The following is a 23,931-nucleotide window of genomic DNA, read 5'->3' as shown; positions in this document are numbered from 1 at the left end:
GATTTGCTTGTGGATGTTTTAACAAGACAGTTCTGGGCACTAGCTAGGGAGTAATATGCTTGATGATGCTTATGTTGATAATGCCACTTATACAAGAAACAATCGTGTTATGTTTAATATTTTTTTTTGGAGAGAACAAAGTTTTAAAGTACCCCTTACGAGTTTAAGGTCAGATGTCTAAAATCTTGGAGGAAAAACACTTAAAAAAAAAAACCAAAACAACCCTGAAATGTAAACACAACAGTTACTGGTTTTAAATAATTCTTCTAAAACGAAATACTTTGCAGTATGTGTTATCTGTGAAATGGACACAGAGACACCACAGAGGCTGAGAGACACATTTTTCTCTTAGCAGGAAATAAACTGATTTTTAAACTTTAATGCACAGTATGGTTTCTTTCTAAATATATTTACGTTACAGGGAGGAGAGAAAAGATTACCAGCCTGTCATCGTGTGGAACTGTAAGTCATACTCAATCACCCCAAGCATTATTTGAAAAATTTCAAGAAACATTCAACTTTCTTAACATTCAGTGGGCCCTAAGTACCTCCAGAAAGTACTTAACATTCCAAAACCAGAGAGAAAAGCCCTTGGAAATAAATTTATTTGCTGTAGTTAGCTGGCTGTGGTTATAAAGAAGTCATTCATTACTGTTTTATTATATATACATTGCTAAATTATGGCTACTATAAAAAATAAAAATCTTTCTATATTTGGCCTCAGTTCAAACAGGAACAAATCGGACAAGTACATTTAGTTTGAAAAAATGTGATTTTTCGGTATTTCAAAAACAAAAAAGAATAAAAACATTCCATCTACCCATAGTCAGATTTAACTTGTATGTTGCCATATTTATATGCTTGAGCTATTTGTCGTCTTCTAAGAAATATAAGACTATTGACATGGTTGATGAGTCTTTTTACTGGTCCTTGCTCCGATTCCCCTCCCAAGATCAGAGGTAACTACTATGCTAAGGCTGGGGTCTATTTTTGTTATCTGTTCGAAACACCATCACACACACATCTATAAACAAGACGATATTTTCTGTGATGGTAGCATTGATTTAAATGTTATCATACTTTACATATCTCATGCCCTGCTTTTTCATTTACACTATGTTTTGGAGATTTATGATGGTACACATAGATCAGGGCAATAATTTTAACTGTTTCACAGTATTCCGCTGCATGGAGAATGCTAAAATACACCTATCTACTCTCCACTCACAGACATTTGTGATTGCTTCAAGTTTTTCTCCACTTAATACTGTCCTTCCTTATTAAAAAAAAAAAATAAAAGAATATCCCCAAGGATATTCTTCACTGTTACACAGAACTGAAAGTGAACCTCATTGAAAAACTGCCTGTACTTTTTTGCTCTCTGGTAGCATAAGGGGCATTTGAGAACAGCAATTCAGAGTGTAAGGCTGAAGTGAGGGCAGACAAAGGGTTTCATTCCCGAAACGAGTGAGTTAATTATCTCTAAGGTAGTGCTTTGGTGCTCTTAAAACTGACTTGGTCCTGACACAGGCGATCAAATCGCTTACTAAGCGTGAAAGATTTAAATCTGCTTCTCATTTTTCTTAAGTATATATAGAGTGACACATGCCCCACTTTAAAAAAAAATCATAGGTACTGAAATCCCAACATTACTTGTGGGGGGGGCTGAGTCCTCCTCTTTTTTGTTTGTAAGTTTTCTGAAAGAACAGACTCTGTGAAGGAGAAAAAAATTAACATTAATAATGCTTCCATAAGTATCCTCAGGCACGTATACAACTGCTTCTGTATTTTGGGTCATTTTCGAAAGATGGATTCCAAGAGGTAGAATCTTTAGGACAACGCTGCGTTTCTCGACCTCAGCATGCTGACACTGTGGACCAGCAGCTCTATCGCTGCTCCGGGATGGGCACACACCGTCCCGGGCACTGCAAGACGTTGAGCAGCAGCCGGGCCTCTAACCATGAGACGCCATGGGCAACAAACACCCAGTCCCTCAGCTAGGACAAGCAAAAATGCTCCCGAATATTGCAAATGTCCTCTAGGAGGTAAAATGACTACTTTTGCGAATGACTGGGATAGATGTTTAAACATCTATTATTGCTCCTAATGCATTAGGACTGCTATTCCCTAAACTTAACAAAATGCTTTCAACTATAGTTATGTCACTGTGTCCCTGCCATGTTGATCAACATCCTCCAGTATGGGAGCACTGCACCTAGAATATTCTGGGTAACTTGGGCACCCCAAGGCACTGCGTTGGGAGTCTGATAACAGACGGGTAAAGAAATGGTAGCAACTGCTAAACCTGGTGTTCCCTTCTGGACAACCTGACCAAGCAACAGAAACACTGACCTCTTCTCTGAGTGCCATGAAACTGAATAATTATTCATGCATAGCAAAGCTTTCCCTCCTCCTCCTCCAAACACACACACACACACACACACACGCCACCCCCCCCCCCCCCCCCCCCCCCCGCCCCATGCATTCTCAGTGGGGGCAGCATCAACCCCAAAAGGCTGCAAACTGTTTCTGAGGAGGGTAAAAACATCTTCGATAGTATCACGCTAGTGTAACAGCGGTCTCCAAATACGGTTGGGGGCAATTAGAGGGAAATGTTTAAAAAGGTTCCTCGGGAGGTGATGATGAGAAAAGGGTTGAGAAATGCTTACAAGCATTAAGTAAGGAGAATAACTATTATGCGACATGTGATTTTAGTGAGTTAACACGGGACACAACAGCTCTTGCTCACTCGGGACTGCTGAGGGTCATTCTGTTTCAGGAAAGCCACAGATCTGGCAGCCGGGGGAGCACCATTCTTAACTCCCCAGTGATTCTTCTGACTTCATGACTTGCACATACAGGTATGAAGGCTATGTCTCAAACTTTTAACTATGGTTGGTTCTTGACATTATGAAAGGACCTCATTCTTACTTTATGTGATTGTATGACATAAATCATTGCCATACCAACTGGCTATTTTTTTAAAATCAGAAAAATCAAAGATGTTTTCATGGGAAGTGTAAGGTGGTAGTCACAGAAAGGACAGAACAAATTTAACATTCTTTTTAAACTTAAAAAGATTTTATTATTGGAAGTGGTATTTAAGGTGCTTCCTTTTTATCTCAGAAATTATTACCCAACCAGAACTAGGGTTACTTATCTAATCATTTGACAGCTTCAAAGCTATCTTCTTCAAGAAATGTGCTACAACGAAGAGTTAGATACAGAGGCTGAAGTCTAAGAATGAAGATTTCTAATACAAAGTTTAAATGAGCGTGAATATTTTTGTTCCAATCAAAAAAAAAAAAAAAACAACCCACCAATTCTCATTCCATTCCACCACTGATTAACCAATGTTTATCCCAGGAACACTTCTAAGGGCTCAGCAGGCATTTGGGACACACAGAGACTGGGGGATGAGCCCAAAGCCGACCTCTTTGGGGCAGGGAGTCAACCACCAGACCACCGCATTTCCCTTCCAGGTCGCCGTGAGCGGAGGCCAGGGTCTCACGTCAAAGAACCCTGTCCGACATGGCCCGTGGAAAGGACTTCCACCAGCCTGCGATGCTGGGGAGGGGAGGGCCGAGGCTCGAGTGGACGGTCTGCCTCCTGCTCTTAACGATCTGTTACTTCCTGTGATCCCGAGGAAGAGACGCATCTCATGCCTCAGGGGGTGACGAAAGCATTTCTATCTATCACAGGATTAAATGAGGACACGTATGTCGAGAGCACAGAACACGACAAACAAAAGTGTTACTGCTATCACCACGTTCTAATTCTACATTCAAGTTAACGTCCTAAATCATGGCGCTTAGAACAGGAACACTGACAGGGTCTTCGGCTGAGAATGTTGCACCACGAGTTTATAACTAAACTCTCTCTGCACTGAGTTCAGTGTTTCTGAAGCGGGACATATGGATAAAACCAGCGTCTAGAGGGCTCTGCATGTTCTGCTAAACAATATGGATTTGATTCCTTGGTTAATGCACCACCAAAACAGGTTTTTAGAGTGAAACGAAGGGGTTAGGAGATCCATCACCCTACTATGTAACTCTCCTACTAAGTGATCTTTGGCCAAGTTGGTGGCATGCGGAGGTTCCCGGGCCAGGGATGGAACCTGCACCACAAGACTGACCTAAGTCGCAGCAGTGACGATGCCAGGTCCTTAATCTGCTGAGGCATCAGGGAACTCCAAGTGTTTCTACAGCATATTCGGGACATTACCTTTCTTGCCCTTGTTTGCAGTTATTGAGTGAAGTATTTCCCTCTGCTTCTGAGAAATTCACTGACAGAGTGTAGTGCAAAATGTCTGAAATTTTTACTCATGATTTTCAAATACAGGTGACACCACATAAGCTAAAGTTAGATTTTCCACGTCTGTTTACTTTGCCACTAACTAAATCAGAAAAGTCTACAGGTTGTGAAAACTGCCATCCATCCTCTCACCAGAAAGCACCGGCAAGGAAGAGCAGTGCGAATACAGGACCCTTCAGCTTCCCCTACGCCCTGCTGCCCTGAAACCAACACTGAGCACATTCAAGTCCTTTACACAAAAGGGAGTGTCTGCATGTAACCAAATACATCTTCCCATCTTTAAGTGGTCTCGCCATTACTTAGAATACCTAATACAATGTACATGCTAGGTAGATAGTTGCCGGTGTACAGCAAATTCAAGGTTTAGTTTTTGGAGACTTCCGAATTTTTTTCCCCAAATGTTTTCATCTTGTAGTGGACTGAACCTACAGATGCAGAACCTGCAGATATGAAGGGCCGACTGTACAGTTTATTACACACCTTTCAAATTTTAGGTGTTGTTCTAAAAGTTTTATTGTATTAATTCACTTAATTCTTCTAGGTCTATTGGATACATGCTATTATTTCATTTACGGTGAGAATTCTAAGGTAGAGAGAAGTATTCTTACTCCTCCAAGGTAATTATTTAGCTACAAAGTGACAGAGCTAGGATTTGAATCCAGGCAGGACGATAACTCTAGAGTCTATGCTCTAATCTAGCACACTACTATCAACTTCCCAGAAAGTAAATTCAATACCCATGCATTTTTTTGTACTAATAATTCAAATGGCTCTCAGTTATATTTTCTTTAAAACATCTGCCTCCGTATTTAAAAATCCCTTTGAAGAGCCGGAGTGGACATTTCATCTACGTTGCAATCCCTCGCCACAGTCCTCCTTCCTAATCCACAACCCCACTTTGATGCGTGGACCCCATCTGCCCCTCCAGGACGACACACGTAGGGTTGGCTTAAGGAAATCGCACCTCCTATTCTCCTGGAAACAATGGCTCAGGGTTGGGCCGGTGATCCAGGCGGTCCAATCGTGGCGAATTTCGGGCTTCCTGCTCAGTCACGCAGGGAAAGAAGTATTCCCAGATAGTTATCAGAACTTAAACTGTTACCAGAAGCCTGCTATGATCCTAAGGATTCAGGTGACCCCATAGAAGACACAGTGGAGAACTGGCAATAAAATGGGTCCTCCGTGACCCAAATGAGTCATTTTCCTATTAACCCTGAAGTCCACCTACCACTGGACATCAGTTATGAGAGCCAATAATACACACTTTTTATAGCTCAAACTGGTTTGAATTGGGTATTTTATTTCATGCAATATAAAGCAATTTGATTGCTACAAGGGATTAAATTTTTCTTTCTAGGTTTCATCTAGCATTTTAAGCAACAGAAAAGATAGGCCAATTCGTATATCGTCAACTGTTAAAAAATGTGGAAGTGACAAATAATATTTGATGGAAATTTCAGGAAAAGAGTGTTTTATTCCACCATGGACCGTAAAATCTTCTTTTAACTTAAAGCAGCATGAAAATCTACAAAAATGTGAAACACTTTAAGAAAACACAAATGTGCAAAATATCTATATAGTCCTTCACTCAAAGGCATTTTACCTTTTGAAATGTATTTCAAGATCGAAATTTAAAGTTTTAAACATAAACTTAACTATTCCTCAAACAAATAATCCATTTTACTAGGATCGGTATCCTAACAGGTATCTCTGGGAGAGCAAACACAAAGGATCCGTGAGGCTACTCGGCACGTGGATTAAAACGACTTCAAGCGGCGAGAGGGAAAGCCCTAAGTTTACGTCTCACAGCATTCCGCGAACGCTGCGAAGAGTTCCACTTACACAGTGCAGCTGCTCGTTTAAAGCTCTGCTTCACTACTACACGATAACTGTGGGAAAGGGGCTGAGTAGGTGGCATTGGCTTCAGCAGACGGAATGTTAAGAACGTGGATACAGTCGGTGGAGATCGAGATGGAAAAGCACATCTTGCTTCAAGTGACTGAGAAAGACGTGAGCACTTACCAAGGCGGTTCTCCACCGGCAGTGGTGCCCACCTCGTTTGGAAGTGGCGAGGGGGCTCAGGCTCATCAGAGACTGGGGAGCACCTTAGGCGTTTGGAGTGCAGAGACCAGACACGCTGGCCTGCCTGTGATGCACAGCAGAGCCCCCACAACGAAACGTGCCCTGTTCCAAATGCTAACAGAGCCCCTACTGAGAGCACGGGACTACGGAGAGGGCAGGCGGATGCAGGCCCCAAGCGGAAAACCAGTCCTAGATGCTGGCATCTGTTTCACATTACCTAGAGAGGACACAGGAGCCCGGGCAAAGGAGAAATAATGGAGAAGGCGCACTTTCAAGAGGTCTAGGAAGCCTGAAGGGGAGACCCTCGGGATTACGCCCGAAACCAGCCTGGGGTCGCTGAGGGAGCAGGCCAGGAAATCAGGTGGGGACAGGCGGGAGCCCCTCGCAGGAACAGGAACGCACGCCGCTCCAAGTCTGACTCTCTCTCAGCTGCCCGGCACGGGCCGAGGAGCTCCCGCGGGGCCCAGCCCCGCAGGGCCCTCCAGCCTCACCCCTCCGCTGGCCAACGCTGGTCCAGTTTCTGGACGCGCCGGCGCCCCAGCTTCAACGCGCTACTCTAGCTTCTGCATCCGACATTCTCACGGGACAAGCCTTCCGTCTGTGTGGAGAAAACCCCAGACTCGAAACGCCTCCTCGTCCTTCACCGACTTGTTCAGACTCTGTCTCCTCGCGGGAGGACGGCCCAGCCCTGGGCTCTCAGGGGGGAACCCCGGCCGCCCTCCCGCGCGGCGGCTCCGCGCAGCCCGACCTACACGACGAGCTCGCCGTCTGGTCTTCCCGCGGCCGGAGCTGCGGGAGAACGAGGACAGCGACTTGCTGGCGCCCAGGGCGGTGGCTGTCGGGTCCCAATGCACCTCCGAATCACCTCACGCCCCCCCCCCTGAAAGTTAAGGACATTTCTCCAGAGCCCTTTCTGTTCGCAGCAGCATCAAGAGGGAGACACAGAGATTCCCCGCATTCGCTCCGCCTCATCCCGAGCTTTTCAAAAGTAAAGATACCCAACCTCTGCTGCGGGCGATGACTCGGGAAGTCCGTGCCTCGGGCACAGGTTTCTCTGCATTTCGAAGCTGCCCCAGTCCATTCGCACGTGCACGCCACACCGGAAACCCCACGCACGAAACCGGGACCCGCACTGTCCCCTCATTACAAACACAGCACCGAGCGCAGAGAAGTGAGACTCCTGCTCAGAAAACGCTCTCACACATAAAATGTTCACTCTTGCCACCTGTAACACGAAAGAAACGGTTCAGAATTCACTATACTCTTCTCCTTTCAAAAACAAAGACAGTGAGGAACTTTTCATTATTTCGCTTCGTGAGAGAGACGAAAGGCAGCAGTTCCAACGGGGGGCGGGCGGGGGGGGGGGACAGGAAGGCGGTTCTAGGCTGTGGAATGGGGACGACGCCCGAGAGCTTCGGACACTGCCCACGGCCACGTAAGCGGACCGAGTTTACCCGCCGGCACGTCTGCCCACGGCTAGGGAGGGCATCTCTGAGCCGATGACGCTGCCGGCTCAGGAAGCACTAAAGGATTCTGAGCAGGTGACCGTCATGGCAAAACACGCTCTAAGGCGACGAGTCTGGCGTGGCTGTGGGAGAGCGAGTGAGGTGAGGAGAGGGGAAGGCGGCAGAGCTCCCCCAGGCTCCCCGACCCACAGTCCCGGGGAGACAGACGGGCCGGAGAGGGAGGACGCGGCTGAGATGCTGCAGGGAAGGGCAGACGTGGTGCCGGAGGAAGGCCTTCCCCCCCTGGGCCACACGGGGACCCCGGCGCGATCAGGGACGTGTGGCTTCCCCCTGCCGGAGCGCTGGCCGACGCCTGCTGTGCAAAGGGACACCCTCTGCGACGCTGTGGCCTAGGAAGGTCCGCCCCGCCACCCACGCAGCCCCCGGTGTGTCGAAGCCGCTCCGGCAGAGAAGCCGCAGAGCCCCTCATTCTCATGAATGAACCGTCTGTACCGAGCACCCACGAAGCACCAAGTCCACCTCTCCCACCGAAACCACAACGGCCAAACCCACTTCATCTGCCTCCACTCCTTTCTAGAGTCAGTGCGCAGCAAAGCACAAAGCTGTACTGCTTAGAAGACACCCTGCAAAACGAAAGGCAAAAAACCCCACAAGAACAAAAACACTGCATTAAGAGATGTACTGCCGCACAAGTGATTGTTCAAGGAAGAAAGAGCCTGACATTAATACGCAGGTAGGTAGGTACATCACTGCAGTATAATTTGAATGCTGTAATTTTATCCGAAGAACAGAAAGTAATTTTAAGCATCCACGACAGGTTATTTCTTTACAAGAGGGCCATCTAGTGGCTGGCTTCTAAAACAGGACTGGAGCTGCAGCAGCGATTCCCACTGGGGTTGGATACCCGGCGCAGCGGCTCTATCTTGATGTTTCAGGAGAGGCCTGCAGGCAGAGGTCTCTAGGCACTCTGGGCCAGTAGGAAGATGGCAACTCAGGTCTGGGCTGACAGGGGTGAAGGACTGATAAGAAGGACTGGGGTGCGTAGCAGGCACGGCCGAGCGCATGTGGAGACAAGCTGCGGAAGGTCAAAAGTTGGGTCCATTTCTGGGCAGCGGGGGTTAGACCCCACAAGAGAGCAGACGCCTGGACATAAGCTGAAGACACTGTGCGAGAGGAGTCTCTCAGTCCGATTGTTTTTCCAAATGGCTAGCACGTGGCTCCTCACTGTGGAGTGTGAGATGCCCACGGCTAGGAAAACACAGAGGGCCCCAGGCAACCAGATGAGGTGTTCTGCAAATGCAACCAGGACAACCCGCAGACGGGAGCGCCAAGGCTTCCCGCAGCAGCACTCCTAGGACACAACTGCAAAGACGCAACCCCGGATAAGGCAGGGACTTTTATATGATGGACTCAGAATGCTTCTCAAAGACTGTATTTATACCTCAAAATGTGTAATGGTCTTGTCCCCATTCATCAACGTCTTTTTAAATTATTACCTTAAAAACTCTCTTCGTTATTCTCAAGAATTAAAGGCACGGGGTCTAAAGTTCAGAAAGGTACAAAAGGGCGCACAGTGCCCACGCCTGTCCCTCCTCCAGCCAATCTCTCTGCCTTGAGGTAACGACTACTGTCAGCTGTGACACAAGCACGCAGGGACATAACCCTGCTTTTCACACCATGATGCGCACACTGAACACGGCTCTGCGTCCGTCTTCATCGGCTCAGTGGTTCTGGCACCCATCCCATGCGGGCACATTCAGAGCGGCTTAGAGCTTTTCCCACTGCAAAGCGCACCACCCGTCATTCAAGCAGCCCGCTACGATGGATGTTTAGAGTCCTGTGACTCTTTTGCTATTACAAACAATATTGCACTGGGTATCCTTGTACATGGTTCATTTCCCGTATGTATATATATCTAAATTCCTGAAGCAGAACTGTTAGGGGAACAGGTAATTATCACACCTTGCTGATCTACCTCTTTTCTACACCTGACCTTACCTTTGTCTGGGGCCACTCCTTATTTTTAACGAGGCCAACGGGTTAATTTAAAACTATTTTAATTAGGGCAACAGGGTACAGCATCACCTGAAAATCCTCTCAATGCAAACATCAAGAGATACTGGAGAAACAGATCACACATACTGAGCTCATCTGAAAGAAAGACACATCTTCAGGAGCCAAAAGGAAGCAGGAACTAAAAACCACAGTGGAATGCGGAGGCTACACCTGCTCCGGAGGCCTTTGCCTCCAAGCAACCAAGAGGCTCAGTGACCAAAAGGCTTGTGTTTCAACTGCCACTGAGTGACATGAGACGAGATATCAGTCTCACGTAAGCTGGAGAACTCAAACTGAGATCACCACATAAACTAGTGAAATGGTGAACCAGAAAAACTGCCTGCTAGCGAAGGGCCATGGCGAGGAAACCTGCCCACCTCAGCTCAAGCTCGAGGGAGAGGGAGCGGTGGGGGAAGGCGTCAATTGAGAACGAAAACTGTAGCTCCTCAAATGGGCTTGGGGTTCAAATTTTTCCTGGTGGTGGAGTCTGATAAACTCCAGAGTAAGGAAGAACGAGAAATTAGGTATTGTTTGATGACAGTGCTGCCCCAGGCCTACTGGGGACGGATATAATAAATGCAACAGAACCCAAAGATTTATTCTCACTGCACATACCTCCTAAGTGCCACTACTTCGGGGAGTGCTTCATTTAATCCCTCAGCGATGTGATCTTCCCTAAGGACACTAGAGTGTGTCAAACGCAGAGGCAATATTCAAATCCAGGTTTCTCTCAGTCAAAGCCTTAACCACTTTTGAAAGTTGAAAACAGCAATGAAAACAAGTCTTTTAAAAAAAGAGACTATGGGGGACATGGGCGGTGAAAATAATTCTTTGAGAAGGTGTAGTATCCCCTTCTTCCAGCAAATAACACTACAATCACCTACAATTTTTGGTCTCTTTCTTTGGTTTGTTTTTTTAGGGCCACACTTCACAGCTCAGGGAAATTCCCAGGCTAGGGGTCGAATTGGAGCTGCGGCTGCTGGCCTACACCACAGTCACAGTAACACCAGCTCCGAGCCACATCTGCAATCTACACCGCAGCTCAGGGCCACGTCGGATCCCTAACCCACGGATCAAGGCCAGGGATGGAACCTGCATCCTCATGGATGTTAATCAGGTTACTGCTGAGCCACGAGGATTCCTTTTTTATCATTTTCCTATGACGCCCAAGAAAACGCAGGCATCACAAAGAAGGTTCCACCAAGGATCTTTTCTTCATTCCCTGCCCCCAAAGTAAAGCACAGAACCTTGCAGCAAGCAACACTCTCTGCAGCCCTGATCCTGACAGACACTAAGTTCACCCACATCTCGGACTGTACCTCTCCTACTGCCTCCACCCCAGGGTATGTCTGGCAATGTCTGGAGACATTTTTTTCTCATCATAAAAGAGGGTGTGTGTGTGTGTGTGTGTGTGTGTGTGTGTGTGTGTGTGTTGAGGGGAGAGAGGGAGGGAGGAAGGAAAGAGTAAGGAAAAAAATACAGGGACACACTAACGTTGGAGATGTTTCCCAGCTGACTGCCAACCAATAAGCAGCAGCGATTACGGCTATCAACTAACTAGGAAGCACCTGAACGCTTTACTGTTTATCCAATATCGGAATATCAGCATTTTAAATTCAGTCCATGGCAAAATTATTTTCCGTTTAGAAATAATAATGGGCAATTTCAGAAAGAACAGACAGAAAAATTCTGTTCCCTAGAGTTGAATTATTTTTTTTTACCAAAATATTTCTAAGAATGAAAGACCACCTTACTACAACAGACTGGATTAAGACAAATTTTACATTTGAATTTTAAGTTATTACTCTGAAGCCTGTGGGCAAAGAGTCCATATTTCAGCAGCAATTAATTAAAAGCAAATTAAAACAAAAAATTATTTCCACCTTCCAAGTTAGCAATAATTTTTTTCAAAAGACAACTCAGTGCTAATGAGATGTTCAAACAGGCATATTCTTATTTACTATAAGTGGAAATGAAAACCGGTTTCTCCCTAGTTTGTCATCACTACCCTCACTTTATAGCTGAGGAAACTGAAGCAGAGAAGTTGGGTGGCTTGGCTTCCTGTCACACAGTGAAGACGGGGCTGGTCAGGAATCTGACCAGGCAGCTGAGCTCCAGGCTGCCCTCCTACCCACTCCACTCCACTCCCGCTGTGTTTTATATAACTTTTCACATCTCCTGAAAATGCATCAGAAATGGCTGGAAGATAAAACAGACTGGTGAAGACATTCACAATGTATGCAACAGATTAAGGCACACCTTAAATGAAAACCTTCAAGAGCTCAGCTTCTCCAATAATCAGATGAGCAAAAAAGTTTAGTAATATTCAATCAAAGTGCAGGTATAACTAAAACAGGCACTCATATATATTTGTGGAAGGTATGAAGTGGTACTTTTGGGGGGAGTTTCTTTCAAAAGTTTAAACACATGTAGTCTCTGACCCAGTGATTTCCCCTTTCTGGGAATTGATCCCACAGAAAAAAATCACGTAAGCACACCAAACAACTTGTTTGCAGATGCTTATGACAGCATTATTTGCAGTAATTAAAAACTAGAAATCTGCCCAATCCTCAGGAACATGGGAATGATTAAATAAGTTCAGACACAGCAGTCATGGTGGGAATATACTACTTAAGCACAGCGAGGCACAGACAAGGAAGTGGTCCATTATATCTTGCTAAACAGAAAGAGGCTAGCAGCAGAAAAGCAGAGTGTGTGCCTTGATTCATAAAGATGAATCAGGTTTAACCTGAGGAGAGGTATGTAACTTTTTATACTTTTTGCAAGTATTTAATATTGGTTTACTTTATTAATTGAAAAAAGGAGAAAATATGGTTAGAAGGAAACATGAGATATCATCAGTGGTTGTCTCTACACAGTGGAATTACAGGTGTTACTTTCCCTTTAAAGTTTTTAACGGTGAGGATTATTGCAATTGCTGCCACGTGCTGATTCCTCCCCACACTCCAGCGATTTAATTACACAAAGGTCACAACTCTACCCAGGAGCGTCTGCTCCCTTTTACAGAAGTGACTGTGTAAGAAATTAACTCTAAAGTCCACTGCGTGCTATGCTGCTACTCTCCTCTCGGGGAAACACTATAAATACAAGAAAACCAAGCCCAAGTACATGAGCCAAGGGCATGATGCGAGAGGTGGATCTGCCACGCCAGCATCTGAGGTGTCCAAAAGAACAGCCTCAGTCTGTGTTCTAAACCCAGAAAACACACCGAATGTAACATTCTTGGAAAAAACTTCCCACAAACATTTATGTATTTAAAGACCCCCAACTTCGACATTTGAGGCTGTACTACTAGCAGTAAAACCATTCTGAATGGTTTCTTTCATAAATCAGGAATACATTTCATATTTCAGAAGGCACAAATCAGTTACCTTCAATTTGAAACAAAGTATGTCAATTTCTAAACATGGCAGTTTCAAAATACACAAAAGAACCATCTCATATTTGATAAATGCAAAGCATTACTTTACTCTTGAAAATGAACCCCCCAAAAGGGGAAAATCACCTTTACAAACATTTGTCTTGAAACATATAAATTAAAACGGGTAATACCATTCTCTAGTAATAAAACATCTCCTGAAAAGGCGAAAGGTTTACTAGAATAATGACAACTTCGATGGTTCCATCTTTCAATTAAACCGTCAGGGGGCCTCAGAGTTTACCCAGTACAAGCCGCACGTGAGCCAGACCAAGCCCAGGGAAAGCAGTAAACTCCTCAAGGCCTCACGGTGGTTACTAGGAGGCCAAAGCAGGAGAGGCTCCCTCGGGTGTTTTCGCTCGCTCACCATCTCCTTTTGAAAGGCAGTATCTAATAATTTACCAGGCTGCCTGGAGTACTTTGGGATTCGGTTCCCTACGGGGTCTTTTTGACCTAGCACCTTCAGAAAGCAGGAAACTAACCTCTACTGTATCACCTGCACTCACAGATTCACTACAGAGTAAATGTTTTCCAAGTCCCTTTTCTTTCCCATCACTGGCTTTCAAATGAAACCTTATTTGGAATCCCAAAGTAGAAAGGATCATAAGAGCCAAGCTGCTCTGGTGAAAAATGTACAGGAATTTTGCTTTGAATTATTGCTTGTCTTTGAAACTTCTGAAATACTTCCATGGTATTTTAGTTGTCGGATAGAGCGATACTCTCATGTACACACATGCTCTTCCCTCTCTCACACACATATATACACTGCAAACCCAAATGTTCTTAAAGTCACACGACAAATTAGCATAGGTTCCTAAAGGCTTCGTTCCAAGTTGTGCAGGTATCCCGTCCTGGACCAGTAACAAAGAGCTTACAGACCACACTGTGCAAAACAACACCCCACAGCAAGCCGAACCTGCCAAGATGTCCCCCATCAAATCAAACACCTGATGTACCAAGAAGTCCAAAACTTACTTCTTATCAAAAAATGTTGAATTTTCTTTCCTTTTCGTGAATCCAATGGGTAGAAGTTTTAAGTCAATACCTTGCTTTCGAGCACGATTTTTCATAAAGTACATCTAATAACCAAAAACAAATAGACAAATTAATTTTGAAAGCCCTTCAATTCCAAAAGCACATAAAAAAGTTCAAAATACAACAGTTAAGATTTATTGAGCACTTATGTTTCACAAACCATGCTACGCAGCAATAGCTCCTTTAATCCCCACAATATTATAAGAGGTACTATTATTACCCTCACTGCTGCTATTTCAGCTATTTCAGAGAGATAGAGCTTATATTCAAATCCAGATCTAATTCCAGAGCCTGTGCTTTTAACCATACACTCTATAAGGCAAAAGAAGAATTTCCTGGGGATTTAAAGAAATACAGGTTATTTAGCAATCACAAGGGTTATGGATACAGTTCTTAATTTTTTTTTACTGATGGTTTCATACCATAATTAGTTCTGTATATGCTTCTATTACTAGACAGGTAGCATTCACGGGAGGAACTATAGCACGGCCTATCACAAGGCTGAACTTAAAGTAGCCACTGATGCAGGGTGTTCAAATGGGATATGGGAATTCCAGCTGTGACGTGTGTTACTCCAAAGACCATGTAGGTTGACTGAGCTAATTAATCAACTAAAGAGAGTAGTGAAGAGAGTAATATCATCAAAGAAGAACAATCACTCAAAGAAGTGGCAAAGTATAAATGTTTTTTGGCTGAGAGGAGTCTAGACTTTGCAAGGCAGAGAGCTAGACAATTAAGTCCTAAGTTAAGGGAAAGGAAGGGTCAGCTATCATTGGCTAAGTAGGAAAATGACTTTAAAAATTACATGCAATTTTGAGTTCTTGTCGTGACTCAGTGGAAACAAATGTGACTAGCATCCATGAGGACACAGGTTTGATCCCTAGCCTTATTCAGTGGGTTAAGAATCCAACTTTGCCGTGAGCTGTGGTGTAGGTTGCAGACACGGCTAGGATCTGGTGTTGCTGCAGCTGTGGCGTAGGCCGGTGGCTACAGCTCTGATTCGACCCCTAGCGTGGGAACCTCCATATGCTGCAGGTATGGCCCTAAAAAGAAAAAAAAAAAAAAACACACACACACAAAAACCCAAAACCCTGCAATTTTATGCTATATAGGGTTTTGATTTCAGTAATGACAGTGATTATAAGGACCAACTGTCCTACTTAAAACACTTAAGAATGCCAGTGTGTGTGTGTATAATTTACTTTTTAAAAAAATCACCTTAAAATCATTGAAGAACTGACAGAAACAGGAAACTACAGGCCAATAGTGAATGAAAACTCACAGAGGTAAGCAAAGCAATGAAGCCATTTTTTCTAATTCTAACAACAGCTTCCTCAGCAAGAGGGTCAGAGTCAAGACCCAGTAACCTTCTAGGAACCCCTTTCAAATGAAGCTTACACCTTCGGGGTAGGGCTCAACAGAGCATGCTAGAAATTTTGTATTAGTCTGACTGGAACAGGGGTAAAGGAGGGGGGAAAATCCATTAGAAGTTGCGGCCATGGGTTAGTTAGCCCTTGCTCAGACTTGAAATGATTTGCCTTGCTTGTGTGGTGACGCAACCTTAAACCTTCATCTTGGTTTAAGATCGTCCGGATCTGCAATCTTCCTAGGTACCTGGCAGAATAAAAGGTCTGTTCATCCCAGTCCTTGAAAAACGCTCACAAATAGTTTTTAAAGGAAAAAAAATACTCAACAAAAAAATAAACAAGCATAAACAATGTAAGAAAACAAGGCTCAGTGTACAGGAACCAAAAGAGAAAGAAAAGAGGTAGATGAGGGAGCCCCATATATTCAAACACCAAAGGAATCATACACAGATTATAGAACTACTCTGCAGAATTTAAAGGAATAAAAGGAAACATGAAAATACCTGCAGTGAAGAGAAACTATAAAAAATGACTCGGGGAGTTCCCGTCAGTGGCGCAGTGGTTAACGAATCTGACTAGAAACCATGAGGTTGCGGGTTCGATCCCTGCCCTTGCTCAGTGGGTTAACGATCCAGCGTTGCTGAGGGCTGTGGTGTAGGTCATAGACGCAGCTCGGATCCCGTGTTGCTGTGGCTCTGGCGTAGGCTGGCAGCTACAGCTCTGATTCGACCCCTAGCCTGGGAACCTCCATATGCCATAGGAGCGGCCCAAGAAATGGCAAAAAGACAAAAAAAAAAAAAAAGACTCAGCAGATTATTTTTAAAGAACTAACCAAGACTAAAATTTTTCAGAATGCATTAGATAAAAAAGATAAAATCAGGAGAGAGTAAGGGCTAGGTATGATGTAGGTAGAAGGCCTAAGCCACATTTAATGGTAGTTTTAGAAGAATGAATAAGGCAGAGTAAATATTTTAATAGAAATGAGCTTATAATTTCCCGGAATTGATGAAAGACACCCTGCTGATTCAAGAAACCTAGTGATTCTCAAGATAAATAAAAAGAAATGTACATTTTAATATTATAGATAAAAAGATAAAAAACATATCTGGAGAAAAAGGATTTCAAAGACAGTTAAAAATGACAGCTGACCTGACAAAAGCAACAATGGAGTCCACAGACAAAGGAAGAATAATTTCATGGAGAAAATTCACTTAAGAGGATGAAATTAATCAAAATTCAAAGAAAGGCTGATAGAGTAATCGAAGAGGTGGCAATCAGCAAATTCTAAGAAATATTCTAAAAGATGTACTTGAGCTAGAAAGTCATCTCAGATAGAGAGTCTAAGATGATGGCAGAACAAACAAAGAGCAAAGAACGTTGGAAATATGAAGACAAACCAAAACAAACACCGACTGGATAAAACAGTAATTACTACATGGAGGCTAAAAAAAAAAAAAAAAGAGAGAGAGACAATTTAAATACCTGAAAACTATACGAGAGATCATTAGAATGTCAAATGAAATTTAAGTGTTCAAAGGTAACTCCTGGCAAACTAGGGTCAAATCCTGACTGCTGCCTATTTTTAGAAACAAATTTTGTTGGCATGTAGCCCTGTGCATTTGGGTATGTATTATTCATGGCTACTTTCTTGTTACAGAGGTAGAGTGGTTGTGACAGAAACCATAAGGTCTGGAAACAAATTACTATCTGACCCTTTACAGAAAAAGTTTGTCAATTCCTGTTCTAAGGTCATTGCATTATCTAAGCACAGGGTTAAGGTACTGATTAATTTTAGATACTGGTAAACAAAGTATGCATGTAATGTCTAGCCTAACCAATGAAAGGATAGAAAAAGGGTGAATAACTTCTAAAAAGTGATAGAAAAACTGAAATGATAAAAAATTACTCAATTAGTTTAAAAGACAAAAAGAAAAAACAAATGAACAAATAGCACAAATAAGGTGACACATTTAAAGTCAAATATATAGATAATTTTATTGAAAACTAAATGAACTTGATGATTCAATTAAAAGTTATAGACTATCAGAGTGGAGAAAGACTGGAACTCAACTTACGGTGCTTAGAAAAGATGTGTGCAGGATGAGAGGGTCCAGAAAGGCCTACAGTTAATGGAGGGGAAAAATACACCAGGCAAATGCTAACCAAAGGACTAAACAGCTTAATACTAGACAAACTACACAAAAATGTCGAGACAAGAAGGGTCACATCACAACGCCGAAGGTTAAATACACCAAGAATAAGTATTTCCTGAGGTACGCTTCTAACAATTTACCCTTCAAGCTAAAGCAAAGCTAACTGAACCACAAGGAGAAACATACAAATCCTTTTGACTTTACCTATTAGAAAATGTGAACATACCACTCTCTGTACACTGACAGAGGAAACAGACCAAAAAAACCCAAAAAAACAAAAAACAGTAATGTTTAAACAATTTGAACAACACAACTAACAAACCTGACCTAAAAGGAATATATAGAATACCAACTGCAGACTACTTTTTTTTTCCTCAAGCAGAGAACATTATAAAATTTGACCATATACTGGGCTATAAATACAAGGCTTAATGTACTTTAAAAAAAATGAACCCAGAAAAAAATATGTTCTCTGACCATAATGCAATTAAGCTTAAAATTAAAAAACGTCAAGAGGACACACTACCAACATAGAAAAGAGATTCATAATAGCAACTGATCTAGAAAAAAAGAAGACACAAAAAAGCAGTATTACGAATGATGACATTACAACTCCTACAGATATGCAAAGGAGAGAATCGAGTAATAGACTTTTCATATTCTTATTGGAATATCTTAGATTAAAAGGATAATCAGAAAAACATTAAAAGAACAAATACAGGAAAAGCATTTGATAAACTATAACCACCACTCACGTTAAAATGTTAGCAAACAAGGAACGAACTTCTTTAATCTAGGTATCAAACTACATCTATAAGAAAATTAAAAACTAACTAGTGAGAGATTCAGCTGCATCTTTCCAGTTTTCCTTCTAAGATCAGGAGTTACGTGACAAAGATGTAGAGAAGAGTTAACATACCAGCCCTGAGACTGTTATCCTTAGAAATTTCTGCTGGCAAGGGTGGCTCTTGGCTGGGGTCTGGAAGTTTGACTAACTGGTAAATGGAGTCTACACAGACATAAAACTTTCCCCCAAATGATAAGGTTGGACCACTGTGCTAAAACTGTACAAAAATGTGGTTTTTATCTGCTTTTCTTTTGGGAGTCTGGAATTAGTCAAGCTGAAGATATGCATACCCCACAACAAAACAATTCCACTCCTAGGTATAAATCCTAGAAAAACATGCATAAGCAAACCACAGTTCATGAACAAAAGTGTTCACCATAGCACTACTCCTAAAATTTTTTTGTCTTTTTTTTTTTTGCTATTTCTTGGGCCGCTCCCGTGGCATATGGAGGTTCCCAGGCTAGTGGTTGAATCGGAGCTGCAGCCACCGGCCTACGCCAGAGCCACAGCAACGTTGGATCCGAGCCGCGTCTGCAACCTACACCACAGCTCACGGCCACGCCGGATCCGTTAACCCACTGAGCAAGGGCAGGGACCGAACCCGCCACCTCATGGTTCCTAGTCGGATCGTTAACCACTGCGCCACGACGGGAACTCCCCTAAAATTTTTTTATTATAGACAACCTAGCACCTATTACAGAAAATCCAGAAATAAGAGTAGATTAGGGAAGGGCACAAGGTGGTGGCAGGAACTTCTGAGAAGCTGGCAATGTTCTAATTCAAGACATTGGTGGTAGTTACAGGGATGTTCACGCCATAGTTATTCATTAAATGGTGTGTTTCTACTTTATGCTTTTTTATATGCATGCCATATCTCACAAAAAGAAAAAAATAACATCTTTTAAATAAATTATGTCTAATTAAACTTGAGAAAAAAAGAGACTTGATTGATACATGGTGATATCTCTTTTAGATATGCCTAACCTCATGCCTACCCCCATAATACCAACAAAATAAGGTGTTTGAAAGGTATTAGAATCCTGCAACTCCAATACCAAGATGGTCTCCAAAAAATGAACGTAATTCCATGTGATTCAATATCATTGAAGCTCTTCCTCCACAACGCAAATCTAATCACTTCCCAATAATTTTATCCCTGTCATCTAAGCCGCATCATCTCTGATTAGAACCACAGCCACGCTCCTGTGAATGGCCTCCCAGCTGCCAACTGTCCACTCTTGCCTGCTCAAGTCCACTTTCCAGGGCCCAGCAGGAATGATCGTCCAAAAAACAAATATGCTCCGTATCCTCCCGTGGACTCTATTTTCACGTCGAATACCTCAGGAGTCCTCACCAGTTTCTTTAGCCTGCTGTTCAACATGCTTCTCCTCACTCAACTACAGACACGTGCCCCTCTTTTAATTCGGCAAACACACCAACTTCATCCCTGACTCAGTCTTTTGTTTCTACTCGGAAAGTCTTCCTCCAAATGTTCACATGACTGCTTACACGTCATCTCTCAGAGAAGCCTTTCCCAACCACTGTATCAAAAATAGCACCCTTATAACACCCCCATTTTCACTTTCTTTAGCCTCCTGTACCTTCTTTATCTTCCACGTGCATTTAACTCTACTGGAAATTACACTTGTTCCTCTACTCATCTCCTGTCTCCACCTACAGTACAACCTCCAGGAGGGGAAGGACTTTGTTTTGGTCACTGCTGTTTCCCTAGAAAGCAGAATAGCCCTCGATCATGATAGCCACTTATTAGTTGTTGAGTGAAAAAAAAAAATAATCTAATTGATTAGAAGAAACTCTGGAAGGGATTATAAAAAATACTTACATGTTTATTGCTTATGGGTCTCTTCAAGAAAGCATCTCTAGAAACATGGTCTGCTGTTCTTGCCACATCTTCTAAAAATCGGTAATCTAAACATTTCAAAATGGAAAAATAAGCAAATGATATACACCAACTGCCAGGAAGTATCAATGTGCTATGCATAAGATGGCTTACCACTCAGGAGATTCATTTCAGTAAACTGTTGTATTGAAACATATGCAGTTTTATCTCGAACTCCATTACATGTCAGGTCTGCTTTGTGTTTCTTCACACAGGGCAAACTGAAGGGAGCAAGAGGGGGTACTTTTACAATCTAAGGTAAGAAGAGTACAGATAGAGGTAAGAAAATGGCATGTTACACACATACCTGCAGGAATGTCGCATACAACGCGGACATCTGTACTTTGCTTCTTCTGTACCACAAGTTTCACATCTGCAAAAGACCATATGAAACTTAATAAATTATGCAATATTAATTCTACTTATTTATAAACTTTTAAGGCTGAGTTAGCTACTCGTCATAATCAATTTATAGACATGTAGTCATACTGAATAAAGCAGATACAAGTAATTCCCATAAAATACTTGATAGTTGTCTAACATCCTTAGAAATTTCTCTTCTAGGAAACAGTCTCTAAATAACAACTACGTTTACAATGTTGTTAATAAAACGTAATTCAAGAAAACATTAAATTTTAAAAAGTCATCTCCCTTGGACTTCTTCTTCTACTGTAATCAGAGGATGAGATCAATGATATTTTAACTTGTAATTCCTGACACTGTTAATGACTGTGTGTGCGCATCCCCAGGCCAGAAGCTATGCTTATATATCTTAACAGCACATGCACTAGAAAAGGATTTAAGACCCAGACAAATTTAGAGAGGAGCAGCTGCATCTTTCTTCCTCAACTGCCCACCCGACCTAGAATGCGCACCAAGATAATTTAGAAATCCTGTTACCCGCCAATGTCTTCAGCTACTCTTTCAGGATCTTGGGATACCGACAATCAACTACAGCTCCACTGGATCCACTATGTTTGAGACAGTAAAAGCCCCAAGAGTCTGACTACTCTTTTACTTCCCATGCCACCACATGATCACACTAAGGAAACTAAGTCAAAAGTAATAAATATTCATAGATCCATAAAGAAACAAAACAATCGGGTGAATTCCAATGTATTTTGCCTAATTTTAACTTACTCCATTTTGTTCTTGTCTTGTTGGTTTTGTGAGACTTTTTCTCACCTCTATACTCTCAAAGGAATACTGAGCCCAGAGCATATGAAGTCAAGAAAAATCTGATCCCAGGGTTGTCTGATTCCAAGAATTTTCACTTCCCAACTTGGCCACTGGACTCTAGTACCAACGCACATATTTTCACTGTATTTGTTGTCATCTGACACACCTCCCCTTCCCAAACGCCCCTCCTCCACTACTCAGGCTCCAGGGACCCCAAGTGGTGCTTTTTTCCCATTATTCCGCACCCTGCTGGTAGTCTCTTTCAGTCTAGACAACCCAGGAGCCCACGGCTTTACTCCCCCAATGGACTTCTCCCTGCCCTACCTGGACATGGCCAGTTTCCGCTTGGAGCCCACTGGGGGATGCATCTGAGGCTCTTCTTTCACCTGTGCATCAGCCATCACCTCTTCTTTCGGGAAATTCTTCTCTTCTTTTACACACATTCCATCCACTCTTTCCTCCGTTTTTATGTTCTGACCTAGAAACACCTCCTCCCGTTTAATCTCCAGTCTGTCTTTCTTCTCTTCCTTCACTTCTAGACAGTCCGTCACTTCTTCCTTCACCTTCTCTTCCTTAACCTCTGGCTCTTCCTCCTCCTCTTCTTTTACCATCAGATTGCTATCCGTCTCCTGCTTCACCTCCAGGGTGCCTGGTTTTTCCTCTTTCACCTTGGGCCCGTCCTCCACCTCCTGCTTCGCCCACGGGTCATTCAACACACCTTGTTCCGTTTCTGACCAGTCCACTACTTCCTGCTTCACGACCGGTAGGTCCACCCGCATCCCCGCCCTTCGTCCACCTCCTTCGCCTTCCCCTATCTTCCCCGTTCCGTCCAGTCCACTCCCCGCCTCCCCACCTCCAGCCTCCTCAGTCCCTCCGGTGCCCCGGGCTCTCTCTCCATCGGACTCCAGACCTAGCCGCGCCCCCTCAGCTCCGCTCTGACCTCCTCCCGACGTCTCTTCATTTTCAGAAGCGAAATCCATCAGCTTCAGATCTTTGACTTCCGCCAATACTCCGTCCTTCGATGTGGCTCGTCCAAGCCAACAGGTACGAACTACCGGCCAGAACACCAACCGCGGCCCACGTGTGGACCACAGAAAAAGCGAGCAGCAGACGCCGGCCCCGAGCCTCTGCCCGAATAGTCGTAAAGCAACGCTTCCGCGCTTCGCCGCTTCACGACTCGTGGAGCCCTTTACGGCTCGGCCGCCGGCCGGCACAGCTCCTCCCGGAAATCGGCTTGGGGCCACGCCCACTGCGAGCCCGCCTTCGGGGCGGGGTTTCTCCAAACCTGCGGTCTGGGAGCCCGCGCTCTCCGCACGTGGCCACGCGCTTCCGGGAGCGCCGAGGAGCTACGCGCCGAGCCCGACGCCGGGCGTTCGCTACCCGGGGATGGGAGGAGCCGCCCCGGCCTGCGCAGACGGTTCAGTCTGGACGCGTATGGGAGGAACACCCAATATCACGCCTCTCTACGCTTCAGTTTCTCCAGCTCTGCTCCGCAGACGGTGGTATTTACAAATCTTAGTTTATTTAAACGATTAGGTGTAATGGTGCATGGAAATAAGCTGGCGGTGATGAAACAAACAGTATATGGTGGCTGTTATTACTGGGAATCCTGATAGGTTTCAGGAAAGAGGGCATTAACTTTTATTCCTTCAATTCTTGGTCAGTAACACCCGGCGTCAGCCCGGTCCACGTTTGCAGCATCCTACAGGTTTCTCTTAGAGAATAAATGAATATACTTTATAGATAATAATCTCTCTACCCAAAGACTAGGTCAAAAATTCAGTCCCCAGGAATAAAAGATATATTTAAAAAAAAAACATACAAAAATACAAAAAACTGAGAATTTCCTGACATCCATTTCAGTTACTTTAAAACTGTTTTACTGCATAGGCACTTTCACCTAATCATCAGCTCATGTCTGTGAGATTGATATGTTTTTTTCTGTGGAAGGAGACTTCAAAGAAATGCATTTTGGCTGTGGGCTGCTCTGTGCGACTCCCTCAAATCCTGTTACAGTTTGGAGGGCATTCAGGTGTGAGCACTCATTCGCACGTGGATCAGGGAATGGGAATTTTAGAGCGAGCCCAGTGAGGA

The 23,931-nt window shown here is 43.7% G+C and overlaps 1 protein-coding gene across 4 annotated transcripts in view; it reads right to left on the bottom strand.

Moving 5' to 3' along the window:
* The window catches only part of ZNHIT6 (zinc finger HIT-type containing 6), a 107,899-nt gene extending 85,082 nt beyond the window's left edge, over positions 1–22,817 (bottom strand). For all 4 annotated transcript variants that reach the window (XM_047785412.1, XM_047785411.1, XM_047785410.1 and 1 more), the window contains exons 1-5: positions 22,162–22,817; positions 20,966–21,031; positions 20,773–20,879; positions 20,602–20,687; positions 14,332–14,435 (exon numbers count right to left, since the gene is read on the bottom strand). In XM_047785412.1, the coding sequence (XP_047641368.1) occupies positions 14,332–14,435; positions 20,602–20,687; positions 20,773–20,879; positions 20,966–21,031; positions 22,162–22,817 (1,019 nt within the window). The remainder of the gene's footprint in view (positions 1–14,331; positions 14,436–20,601; positions 20,688–20,772; positions 20,880–20,965; positions 21,032–22,161) is intronic.
* Positions 22,818–23,931: the final 1,114 nt, after the last annotated feature.

The sequence above is a fragment of the Phacochoerus africanus genome, chromosome 6 (genome assembly GCF_016906955.1).
Source record: "Phacochoerus africanus isolate WHEZ1 chromosome 6, ROS_Pafr_v1, whole genome shotgun sequence".
In the NCBI taxonomy this organism is placed as follows: Eukaryota; Metazoa; Chordata; class Mammalia; order Artiodactyla; family Suidae; genus Phacochoerus; species Phacochoerus africanus.
The sequence above is the reverse complement of the archived record's forward strand: the minus strand, read 5'-3'. Positions and strand labels throughout refer to the sequence as shown.